This window comes from Anomaloglossus baeobatrachus, chromosome 3 (assembly GCF_048569485.1).
Source record: "Anomaloglossus baeobatrachus isolate aAnoBae1 chromosome 3, aAnoBae1.hap1, whole genome shotgun sequence".
Classification (NCBI taxonomy): domain Eukaryota; kingdom Metazoa; phylum Chordata; class Amphibia; order Anura; family Aromobatidae; genus Anomaloglossus; species Anomaloglossus baeobatrachus.
Genome location: NC_134355.1, coordinates 310,215,225 through 310,228,612, shown reverse-complemented (window position 1 = coordinate 310,228,612; position 13,388 = coordinate 310,215,225). Strand labels below are relative to the sequence as shown.

General features: G+C 45.0%; 1 protein-coding gene across 1 annotated transcript in view; it reads left to right on the top strand.

Moving 5' to 3' along the window:
- Positions 1-12,732, top strand: part of LOC142297225 (uncharacterized) — a 42,286-nt gene extending 29,554 nt beyond the window's left edge. The window contains exon 8 of the mRNA XM_075341482.1: positions 12,563-12,732. Within this exon, the coding sequence (XP_075197597.1) occupies positions 12,563-12,732 (170 nt within the window). The remainder of the gene's footprint in view (positions 1-12,562) is intronic.
- Positions 12,733-13,388: the final 656 nt, after the last annotated feature.

Sequence of the window (13,388 nt, the reverse complement as noted above, 5' to 3'; positions counted from 1 at the left end):
CTATGTGTGCACAGTGCGTTTTTCGTGGCGTTTTTGCGCGTTTTTTGGGTGCGGTTTTGGCCTCAAAACTGCAGGACTTTGCTTCCCCAGCAAAGTCTGAGTTTTCATTTTTGCTGTCCGCACACATCTGTTTTTTTTTTTTTTTACCTGCGTCTTTGAGTTAAAAAAAAAAATGGACATGTCAGTTCTTTCCTGCGTTTTTCTGCGTTTTCCCCCCATGCAATGCATTGGAAAAACGCAGCAAAACGCAGAGATCAAAAACGCACCAAATCGCGGCAAAAACGCATGCGTTTTTTGATGCGTTTTTTCGACGCAGGTGCGTTTTTGTGCGGTTTTAGCGGACAAAAACGCAGCGTCAAAAAGACGCAGTGCGCGAACCTAGCCTTAGAATATAAAATGGATTATCACCCAAAAGGAAGTATCTAAGTACCACAATACCACTTCTGTCCTGTATATGGGGTGTAATTGTCTATCTGTATCATTCTGTATATATACAGTTGAAACCAGATGTTTACATACACTATATATCTAAAAAGAGACATGCATGTTTTGTTTTGGGGTTTTGTTTTTTTAGGGGGGGGGGAGGGGTTCTGACATGAAATCAGAATAAACCTTTCCAGTTTTAGGTCAATTAGGAGTACCACAATTTTATTTATATTTGCCAAATGCCAGGATAATGAGAGAAAATGTTTTAAGACCTTTTTATTACTTTCTGCAAAGTTAAAAAATTACACTAAGAGTACCAGGTTTTTAAATATGTGGCGGCCCATATGATGTCATGTCTTTAGAAGCTTTTGATAGGGTTTTTTTTTTGTTTTGTTTTTTGGCAGTATCTGAGTTAGAGACACACCTGTGGATTTATTTTAACCCCTTCACCCCCGGCCACTAAAACACCCTAATGACCGGGCCATTTTTTGCAATTCTGACCAGTGTCACTTTGACAGGTTATAACTCTTGAACGTTTCAACGGATCCTGGCGATTCTGAGATTGTTTTTTTTCGTGACCTATTGTACTTCCTGACAGTGGTAAATTTAGGCCGATATTTTTTGCGTTTATTTGTGAAAATTTAAAAAATTTTGCAAAAAATTTTGAACATTTCGCAATTTTCAAACTTTGAAAATGTATGCCTATAAATCTGAGAAATATGTCACACAAAATAGTTACTAAATAACATTTCCCACATGTCTACTTTACATCAGCGCAATTTTCGAAACAAAATTTTTTCGTTAGAAAGTTAGAAGGGGTCAAAGTTAATCAGCAATTTCTCATTTTTCCAACAAAATTTACAAATTTTTTTTTTTTTTAGGGACCACATCACATTTGAGGTGACTTTGAGAGGCCGAGGTGACAGAAAATACCCAAAAGTGACCCCATTCTAAAATCTGCACCCCTCACTCTGCTCAAAACCACATCCAAGAAGTTTATTAACCCTTTAGGTGCTTCACAGCAACCAAAGCAATGTGGAAGGAAAAAATGAAAATTTTACTTTTTAACACAAAAAAATGTTACTTTAGCCATAACATTTTAATTTTCACAAGGGAGAAAAGAGAAAGTGCACTCTACAATTTATTGTGAATTTTCTCCTGCGTACGCTGATACCCCATATGTGGTAAAAATCAATTGTTTGGGCGCACGGCAGAGTTCGAAAGAGGAGCGCCATTTGAATTTTTGAACACAATTAGCTGCACTCATTAGCAGACACCATGTCTGGTTTGAAGACCCCCTGAGGTGCCTAAACAATTGAGCTACCCCACAAGTGACCCCATTTTGGAAACTAGAGCCCTCAAATAATTTTTCTAGATGTTTGGTGAGCACATTGAACCTCTGGGGGCTTCACAGAAGTTTATAACGTTGAGCCGTGAAAAGAAAATAAATTTTTTGCCACAAAACTGCTTCAACTAGGTAGCTTTTTTTTTTTTTTCCACAAGGGTATCAGTAAAAAATGCACCATAAAACGTATTGTGTAATTTCTCCTGAGTACGACGATACCTCATATGTGGTGGAAAGTAATTGTTTGGGCGCATGGCAGGGCTCCGAAGAGAAAGCACACCATTTGACAGCAAAATTGGTTGGAATCATTAGCGGACGCCATGTCATGTTTGGAGACCCCCTATGGTGCCTAAACAGTGGAGTTCCCTCACAAGTGACCCCATCCCCTCAAGGAAATTATCTAGTTGTTTGGTGAGCCCCTTGCACCCCCAGGGGCTCCACAGAAGTTGATAACATTGAACCGTGAAATTTTATTTATTTATTTTATTTATTTTTCTTTTTTTTCCACGGTATCAGGAAAAACTGCACCATAAAACGTATTGTGCAATTTTTCCTGAGTACACAGATACCTCATATGTGGTGGAAATAAATTGTTTGGGCGCATGGTGGGGCTCAGAAGAGAACGAATGCCATTTGACTTTTCAAACGCACAGACGCGGTGCACTGATCGACCGCTGCAGGACGCACATTCGGATGATATACAAAAAGCGTCGGTGATACGGAAAAAAAGTCACGCCAAAAATTGAGCAGGGATGCAGATCCGTTATCTGCATCCGTGATCAGTGCTCGGCGGGACGCACTGACAGATGAGGTGTAAAAATGGACAGGATACAGGGAAAAAAAGTTATACTCACAGTACCCAGAGGAGTAGCAGGAGGAACAGAAGGCAAGCGAGATAGACATCTGTACAGGAGCAGCAGGCAGGACGTTGGACAGATCAGCAGAAGACCCAGGAAGGACCCAGAGATGGAGGCAGATGTGATCGGGCCAGTGAAGAAATCGGACGACCCGGTGAAGGCAGGTAAGAGGATGTCAAGGGGAGAGGAGGGGGAGAGCAGAGGGGGGCGCGGGAGAGCAGAGGGGGGTACCGGAGAAGCAAGGAAGGAAGCAGAATAGAGATGACAGAGGAGGCAGGCAGATCGGGGCGTGGGGGGGCAGATCGCGGGGGGCACGGGCAGGGGCCATAACGGGAGCACGCAGGGGCCATAACAGGAGCACGCACAGGCTGCAAGAAGAGTGGAATACTCGCGTGGAGCAGGCGCGGAAGCAGTGACATTAGCAGCGGTGGCGTGGTACCACAAGTACCATCTACTCCACGCTGCAGACATGTTGGGGGAGGCTCCCCAGACCAGCACAGGCCTGGGGAGGGTGGCCACCTGCAGATCAGACCGCCCCACTGCACACTGATTGGAGCGATTGCGCGTCATAGCACAATCGCTCCAATCAGTGCTGCTGGGGGCGGCATGTTTGAGATCCACCTATGATCTGCTGTAGCTGCTACAGCATCTCATAGCAGGCTCTCATAGTATTGCACTAATTCGGGCATTATTTTTGCCGAAATCAGTGCGAATGATGTGGTTGGCGGTTCAGATTTGAACAGCCAATCACATCGATCGTCGATGGGGGTTGGTGATGCCACCCCCCCCTGGGGTCAAGCGAAGGTCGCCTGCTGTAAGAAACAGCAGGGGACATCATTTGAAAGCCGTTGCTATGGCCACGGCAATCAAATTAGGTTTAGGCAGTTAAATTACGTCCCTGGTCGTTAAGTCACGTTAAAATAGGACGTAATTTTACTGCCCGCGGTCATGAAGGGGTTAATGCACATCTGAAACACACTGCTTCTTTGTGTAGCATCATAGGGGAAAATCAAAAGAAATCAGCCAAAATTTTAGGAATAGAATTATGGATTTGTAAAAGTCTGGTTCATCCTTGGGTTAAAGTTCCATATTCCTGAAGGTGCCTCATTCATCTGTACAAACAATTATACATAAGTCCAAACAAGATGGGAATGTCCAGGCATCATACCACTCAAAGACTGGTTCGGTATACCAGAGATGAATGTGCTTTAATCTGACATGTGTAGATCAACCCAAGAACAAAATCAAAAGACTTTGTGAAGATGCTGGAGGAAGCTGGTAAGATTGTGTCATTATCCACAGTTAAACGAGTACTGTATCAACATGGGCTGAAAGGCCACTCAGCCAGAAAGAAGCTATTACTACAAAGGAAACATTAAAAAAAAAAAAGCCAGATTAATGTTTGCAAATGCACACAGAAAAGACCTTTAATGTTTGGCACACTTCTTGTGGTCTGACGAAACTAAAATTCAACTGTTTGGCCATTATGACAATCGTTACATTTGGAGGAAAAAGTCAGACGCTTTGAAGCCTAAGAACACCATCCCAACTGTGAAATACAGGAGGGGTGGCAGCATCATGTTGTGGGCTTGTTTTGCTACAGGAGGACTGGAGCACTTCACAAAATAGATGGTATCATGAAGAAAGACTATTATGTTGCAATACTGAACCAACATCTCAAGAAATCAGCCAGAAATTTAAAGCTTGGGCGGAAATGGGTTTTCTAAATGGACAATTACCCAAAGCATACTGCCAAACTGGTTAAAATGTGGCTTAAGGTTAACAAAGTCAATGTTTTGGAGTGGCTATCACCAAGCCCTGATCTCTATTCTATTGAAAATGTATGGGCAAAGTTGAAAAGGCAGGTGCGAGCAAAGCTACCTACAGACATGGCTCAGTTACACCAGTTCTGTCAGGAGGAATTTGGGCCCCTTCCTCCTAACTATTGGGAGAAACTTGGGTCAAATATTTTGGATATCCTTTCACAAGTCATATAGTTTAAGGGCAATGGTACATAATACTAATGAAATGTATGTAAACGTTTGACTTTGCAGAAAGTAAAAAAAATGCCTTAATATTCTCTCATTATTCTTGAATTTGGCAAATATTAATTTTGAACCTTTTCCCTTTTAGGACAATTAGGATTATTCTGTTTACATGTCAGATATTGAGAAAAACATGTATGTGTCTTTTCAGATAATGTATTCTGATTTCAACTGTACACTGCACAGTACCACATCTCCTGTCCCGTGGTGAGATAGGCTGCATATTTTCTATACTCCTATGGGCTAATAATTATATTTTGAAAAACCTCTAACTTAGTTTTCCCAAGTTTTGGAAATTATCACTAATCTTCTGGATAGGGGATGACTTTCCATTCCCTGTGGATCTGACCACAGAGTCCCAATTTGGAAAAGCTACCATGAAGATCAAAGCAGTGTCCTGATTTTCTCACTTGGTCTTCGATGTGCAGTCTAATCCAGTGTTCCCAAACTCAGTCCTCGGGAGACACCAGCAGTGCATGTTTTCAGGATTTCTTTAGTATTACACAGGTGATGATTTAATCACCTGTATAAGAGATGATTCAAACACCTGTGCAATACTAAGGAAATCCTAAAAATATGCACTATTGGTAGGCCTTATGGAGTTAAACGGAAGGTGTCGTAAAAAAAAAATAAATTTGAATTGAAAAAATGTAAAGTGTTAATGTTTTGTTTAAATATTATTTGGTTTTAATTGAGCAAAATGTAAAAAAAAAATGGATATTTTCCACTTATAAACACTAGGGGGACCAGCTGCTGAAATCCTACTGTAGAAATAGCCTGGATTACAGCTGCAGAAAAGTGGGCAGGATCTGCTCTCCTGTATGTCACAGCTCCCCTCCCCAACATGGGTGTTTACAAAGGATAAGGTAAGATGAAATGTAGGGACACAGTGCGGAGCCATTTTGTTGGTGACGACAAATGTATAAGTGTCACCAAGGTCAGCAGGAGTATCGCACAGGACAGGATTAGATACACTGCTCAGCAGATAGTATCACACAGAAGAGATTTAGATACATGGCTCAGCAGACAGAATCATACAGGATAGGATTAGATACACAGCCCTGCATACAGTTTCACCGGTTCACTCACAGGCTGACAGGTGGCAGGAGGAAGGGGGGGATGAGCGGGGGGTGTTTTTGGAGACACTAGCAGCGGTGGTACTCGCATGCAGAGGCATACAAACACACAGCGGCGTCAGGCAGAGCGGGGGCTGGGTAGAGAGGAGGGAGTGTCATTAGAGACTGTAACTGCGGCGGCAGCAGTAGTAGCGGGGCTTGGGTAGAGCGGAGGGAGGGGGTGTCATTGGAGATGGTAACGGCGGGGGGAAGGGGAGGGAAGGCGGCCCATACTCACACATCCCGGCAGTTGACAGGGGTACAGTGGAGCAAACAGCATAGCTGTGAGATCCACAATGATGGTGCCAATCTCCTCCCTCTGCTGTGATCTGGACAGCTCAGGGGGCGTGTCCAGGTCAGACGCCTACTGTAACATTACTGATGGGGTCAGATCCCGACCACTGTTCTCTATGCACAGGGGCTGCCATAAAGGAGTGAGTAACTGTCGTTACACACAGCAAATCCAGCCTGGCCCCCAGTGCCTTCAGTATAATTAGAATTAAATAAAAACTAAAACTGTGATTTTAATTTTGTATTAAAAATACTTTATTTCATAATCACTATTTTTAATACAAAAATAAAAAACCGCGACACCTTCCCTTTAAGGAACGCTGGCCTAAAACCACGTGTGGTCATTGCTCCTCCCTTGACTCCAGGGACAGGGCCGGCATCTCTGTGCTCTGTATAGACTTACTCATTTAAGTAATTCGTTCTTTTCTCTTTTCTTCATATGCCAGGGAGCTCAGACTTTAACTCCCAACCTGTATCGCTACAGACGGCAGTAAAAGTTTAGAAGTCAGAGGCAGTACTGTGAAGTTTAGGAGAATTTTCTGTACTTGAATTTGCGTTGCATAGTGCTTACTTAGCTTGTATAGGTGCATCTCTATATACCCATTTATTAAAGGTAAAATAAGTAACTTTTTTCTTTCCTTCCTACAGAAACCTAAAACATTTAATTAGTAAATTATAAAGTAATTTTTGTAAAGTAAATTACAAATTAGCATTTGGTATCAATTTAACCATAACAGCCCATACATTAGTGATCAGTAAATGCCATAAAATTGTAATAATGCCAAGACTAAAAGCTGCTTGCTTTTACTGTGAATTTTTGCAGGTCTCAACACTACAAAATAAGGTTGTGTGTGCACGTTGCGTAATTGCATGCATTTACGCTGTGTACTGCACTGCAGCGTAAATGCATGCGTCCTGCATACCCTGCACAATCTATGAATGTGCATGATACATGCGCACAATGCTTTTATGAACGCACAGATTTGGGTGCCAAAATTTTTACCCAAATCTGTGCGTTCATAAAATGAGCATGTCAATTTGTGCGCTATGGATGCAGCTCACACTCTGTCTATGGTGGGGGCAGCAGCCAGAGCGCATGAAATCGGCTTTTTTGTACAGAAACTGCATCCGTTACGCAGTGTTTCTGCAGCGATTTGACGCTCACATGTGCTGTCAAATCGCTGCAGAATATTCAGCAGTTCCATTTAGCTGCATAATAATAATAACAATTTTATTTTTTTTTTCCCCCTGATGTGTTTTTTGAAGCACCTTTTAACTTTTAAATACAGAAACTGATTCTGCACAAAAAACTCAATCTCCATTAAAAACAGTAATTAAAGTCTACACAGAGAATTCTCAGGGTAGACACTTGCAGTGTAAATGCTGCAGTGTTTTGTTGTTTTTTTTTTGTTTTTTATATTCTTAATGCAGGCAGTGCTTTTTTTTGCGGTGGTACGTGCAGATACGGCGTACCGGAAAATCTGAAGAGCACTGAGGGCCAGCACCTCTGGCTCTGTCCACATGGGTAATTTGTTAACTATACAAATTTGCCATATGTGGAGCAGAGGCACAAGCAGAGCAGCTACTGTAGCTGCAGGACCTGCAATGATGTCATGTACATGTGACTCGAGTGGGCGGAGCCATGGAGTTTTGCCCAGCGGGAAAGAAGCTGGAGGAGTGCAGGGTATGTGAGAGAGGGGTGCAGAGGGCGGCAGGCTGTGCAGGGGGAAGAAGGATGCAGGGGCATAGAGTGAGATCAGGGGTATGGAGAATTGAGAGACGAGGGGGATGGAGGATGGAGAGATCAGGGGGATCGAGGATGGAAGGAGCAGGTGGATGGAGGGAACAGGGGGATGGAGAATGGAGGGAGCAGGGTTCATTGAGTTTTGTTTAGTCAAACTTGTCTTGGATGGATAAAATAACGCACTATTTCTCGGTCGGTGCGGCTCCGGCATGCAAAAGACCCCGAAAGAGCAGAACGTGGCCACCGGTTCTTGAACTATTGAACCTGCATCAGCTAGTGTTAATGATCCTGATGAATTTGGTTGAAATTTAGCGTTTCTTATGGTTTTCGACTTGCCTAGGCTGTATTCTATATTTTGCAAGTGAAAAAAAAAGATTATACAGTATTAGTCATTTTTTATTTTTTTTTTGAAATCTGAATTATAGTTTTTGATTGAAATTAGTGTACAGACTCCAAAACTGAATGAGAAACAGGGCTGCACCATCTATTGGACAAGTTGAGCAGTTTGCTCAGGCGGCACTATATTCAGGGGGGCGGCCCTAGATTCAGGGGGCGGCAATGCGGCCGGGGGGCGGAGCTGTATGGGGACTGCCGTTTTTCGCCGCCCAGTGCCTCTACAGGTAAATCGTGCACAGGATCTCCCAGCAGCAAAACACCCTCTCCACGCTCCTCAATCTCGGCCGCCGGCTGACAGATCTCCCCCCCTCCTTCAATCTTGGCCGCCGGCTGACAGCACCCCCCACCCCTCACTCTTCACCTCAGAGATGCGTATTGGCAAATATTTTTTTTACAAAAAAGCTCTGACTGCAGATAAGTGGGAAACTATACAATAGCAACATTCTCTATTTGCTTTGCCATCTTAAGTGCAGAATAAAAGCTTTTCTGTACTATAAATATGCATGAAAAACTCTGCTTCAAATCTGGATGGAAAATTCAATAATGAAAAATTGTTATTGCATAGTGTACTTAACCGTAGAAAATATGCAGCATTTATGCCTTACAGGCACAAAAATAGCCAGACCCACATAGTAAAGCTTGCATAAAAATAAGTTACAGCTGTTAACTAAAATAAATCCATAGGTACCGACCGTCTGCTGTACAGATATGTCGCGGGCGGAGGAGGGGACGCTGCGCTCTCCCACTGCTTGGGTCCGGCTGCTGCTGCTCGGTGGTGGTTCGAGCGGTGGGCCGGATCCCGGGGACTCGAGCGGCGTTCCTCGCCCGTGAGTGAAAAGGGGTAGGGATTGGTTGGATGGTGGATTTGAGTATTGTCCGTGACGCCACCCACGGTTGTGGTGATATTGGTGACACCACCGCTGCTCTGGACGGGGATCCCGGGAGCGGTGACAGGGAGCAGCTTTGTTGTTAGTTCTCCCCTCCGTGGGTAGGGGGTTGGTTATCCCGGGGCCCGGTGATGGGGGAAGGGATGGATGGCAGGCGGGTTACGGGGCCTGGTGAGGTGCAGGGTCGCAGGGGCAGCGCTGTGCCGCACGGCACGGTGGTACTCACTCAGCCAATGATGAGGACACAGTTCTCGGTAAAACACACGGCTGGATGGACGGGTCCCACAGACGGCTGCGGTGGTTTCTGCTCCCGGCAGGTTGATGGTGACTGCCTTTCCCTGCACCTATGTACGGTAGATGGTTACGATGGGTCCCCACCGGTAACCCGCTCCCCAGCTTGGATATGGGCTGGAGGAGCCCCTTTTTGCCCGCAGGCTCTGGCCCTGGAAAACTGTTGCTGTGGCGGTGTCTCCCTCTCACGTTTGGGCTGTTGCCTTTTGTCGGGACTTGGCTGCTGGGGAACCCAGGAGGTTCCCTTCGCTGACGGATTCGACAAATTCACGGCGACTCCTAGGCTTGTCAGGGTCCTTAAACCCCTGCCAGATGGTGCTGACTTCACCTTGTGTACCGCCGGGCCACCTCCCATCCACGGTCCTTATGGTAGACTCCGATCGGTCACTCCTGCAGATGGTCACCACCGCCTGCCAACCTTGTTGTACCGCCCGGGCCACACACCTGGACGCTGTCAGTTAGTTGCTCCACTACCACTTCACCTCCTTCCACTTTCACCTCCAAAACTAATCTGTCTACCTTTCCCGCCTCCAGGACTGTGTGAACTCCTCGGTGGGTGGGGCCAACCACCTGGCCCACCCCCTGGTGTGGACATCAGCCCCTGGAGGAAGGCAACAAGGGCCTTGTGTCTGACTTCGGTGTGCCCGACCGGGAGTGTGGGGTGTGTGGGTGTTGTGCTCTGTGGCCCCTGGCTTGTCCAGGGCGCCACAGATACAGCAGGGTAGTCCTGGATATGGGCCTACATCTTGCTGGCTGGGTGTCTGACTGTCCCCCATTGCCACTATGACCCCTTCATCATCTCCTGTTAGGGCAGAGAAAAAGGGTATCTTGGTGTGGCTTGTCAAACGGCTAAACAATTGCCACAGTATGCGGTGCTAAGTTTGACTTTTTTTTTTTTTTAATCTATTTTCTAAAAGTTAGAAGGTATGCTAACTTAACCACCAAACAACTTAGAGGGTGCCTAGCGTAACCCTTCACCCTATTGCACATGTACCGGGACTAGGAATTTTTCAGGCCTAAGTGGACTTTTCACGGATGGTGCTGTAATTGTTTAGACATGCAGGATTAGCAGCATAGTTGACTGTGGTTATCGGAGGGACATGTTAGCAGTAATATTGTGAATTGAAATAAAGTGGCCATATAGTAATGGAGAATGTAAACCTGGTGTGACCAACTGGGCAATTAATAGGATCGTACAGAATTGGTTAATATGAAACAAAACCTTTCTGTTAGCTCTGCTAAAATTCTTTTAATGGGGACTTTTTTTTTTTGTTCAATATAATTTAAAGCTGCCTATTGTAGGGTATTCCCCATTAAAGGGGGTTCTTTAGTTAAAAAAAACTATTGCCTAACCACCAGAAAGCTGATAACTTGTTGATTGGTGGGGATTTGACATCTGGGACATACACCAATTGATGATGGAACAAGGAACTCTTACACCCTGTAAGTATGTAGCAGCTGTGTGCATGCTCCAATGCTGTTCTATTCACTGATTTTTTTTTCCAGCAGCCTTTAAAGAATGAATGGTGGAGCAGTCAGGCACCCTATGTGCCGCCCCCGTGGAAGCAGCCGAGCTGCTCGGGTCCGGATTCTCAGTGGCTCGAGGGTCTCCGGACCCGGGGGTCGTGCGGCCTCTCAAATGAAGGGGGGTATTTACAAGGGATAATAGAGTTCGTGCCGCCACCCGTGGTGCGCGGTAACTGGGGTGAATACCGCCGCTGATGTTGAGGGGAGCTAGTTTGGGTCCCGTCCCAAATGGTGCTGCCTGGTGATCTGTGACCTGCCTCCTGGCACTAAGTATACTTCTCTGGTGGTCCTGGTAGTGTGAAACTTTCCAGGTCCCGCTCCCCACTGTGGCGAAGTATGGAAGCTTGCCTCAGGGCTCACGTTTGGGATTTTCTGAAACGTTTTGAAGGTAAAGCCCTATCCCCCTCGTTGCGCTAGTGCCCTGATTTTTGGAGCGCTTGAACGAATCTTGAAGGCTCCATTCTCCACGGGTAACTTATCGGGTTGCATGCAGCTACTCCACGACCTAGGGTCCATATACCCCATCGTGCCTCTGTCCCGGACTGGTGATGGTACAAGGCTGCCGGCTGTCGACAGATCCGAGCACCTTGCCACGATCCCCTGCGACTGGGGATCCGACTCCTCTAGGCCCGGACCACTGTCTGCAACCCAGACAGTTTCCTTATGGGAGTCATCGCTCCCGACCTCAGCTCCTCACAGCTTGAGGGCTACTCTCTCAGCACCACTCACTAACTCTCACTCTGACCCACTGACTACACTCCTCACCTCCCCTTTCAGGACTACCCCCCCCCCCCTCCTCCTCCAGGTGGGCGACTCTATTCCACTCAAGCCGTCCACTGGTGTGTCTGGTGGGTGTGGTGCAGGGTGTATCTAGGCTTTGATTTGCTGATGCAGGCAACACCATTTGGTTAGGGACCCATAACCAAGAGGGAGGTGGATACTGCACGGGCGGGTGGATTGTGCAATATCCTGTGACGACCTGATAGTCCAGGGGTGTCACACCTACATGATGAATTTTGTAACAACGATAAAATCTCCAGTCTTAAAACTGGTGGGGTTGACAGTAATTTATTACCTATCCTGTGGACTATCGAAGAAGCAACTGTATGCTAAAGCTTGACTTGCTACATAATGGAGAAACTCTTAAGGTACCGTCACACATAACGAGATCACTAGCGAGATCGCTGTTGAGTCACGGTTTCCATGACGCAGTAGCGATCCCGTTAGCGATCACGTTATGTGTGACATCTACCAGCGATCGGGCCCCTGCTGTGAGATCTCTAGTCATTGCAGAATGGTCCAGGCCATTTTCTTCAAAGGTGATGTCCTGCTGGGCAGGACACATCGCTGTGTTTGACACTGTGTGACAGGGTCACAGTGGCTGCTGAGATTGTTATACAGGTCGCTACTGCAACCTGTATTGTTCCTGCATCGCTGGTAAGATCTGACTGTGTGACATCTCACCTGCGACCTCCCAGCGACTTACCTGTGATCTCTATCAGGTCGCATCGTTTTCGGGATTGCTGGTAAGTCGTGTGTGACTGGGCCTTTAATTCCATCTGTAACAAAATCTATTCATATGCTGCTACTTCAAGTACCTTAAGTGCTACCCATTAACAATGTGCTTTGTCTTTTCAGACGGCCTACATGGAGACACCATGGAAGCCCACTTAAGCAGAATAATCTGGCTCTATTTACATACTGGTCAGCAGCTCTACGTGGATGCAATGAAGGGTCTAGTCTACGAATGTGCTTACTCAAACTACACATGTCAAATGTATGAAAGCGCCAGTCCAGCCTTTGTGTAGACTTAAATTATTTTTTATGACTTTTTTTTTTATTTTTATTTTTTTTAGCAATGTAAATTTTAGCACACATACCACATTGTGGTTATTTAAACTCCGGACTGTGGAATGCTCGAACGTAACCATTTTAGCTCAATGTGGTTTTATAGATCTAAAACTTTTTTTTTTTTAAACATTTTTTTTTAAAATCGAGAATTGTAAAATCCATAGTACCTGCTATTTTTAACCCAAAGAAAGTCTTGTAAAACTTTTAGAACTTTTAGAAAGTGGTTCTTCCTCTGGAGCTGATATTTGGGTGAAGTGTATTACTTGTATTCCTAAATGACATTTGACGCTGCACCGCATGACTTGCCACTTTCTAGAGATGGACAAAAAAATTTTATGAAACGATTTTTATCATTGTCATGTGATGTAATATAGCTGTAGCAATATCACCGCATAAATATACATTGTTTTTTTGGCATGATTTTTAGATTTGTTTATCTACAAGATAAATGTTGTTAACATACAAGCTAATGGCAATAAATGCCTAGTTCTAAACTGCATTGTGGTTTATTTTTTTTACATGAATCATATGGGCCAGACTTCAAATCCAATGTAAGAGTGATCATTTCTTAAAAAAAAAAAAAAAAAAATAGCTTGAATATGTCTTCTTGGCA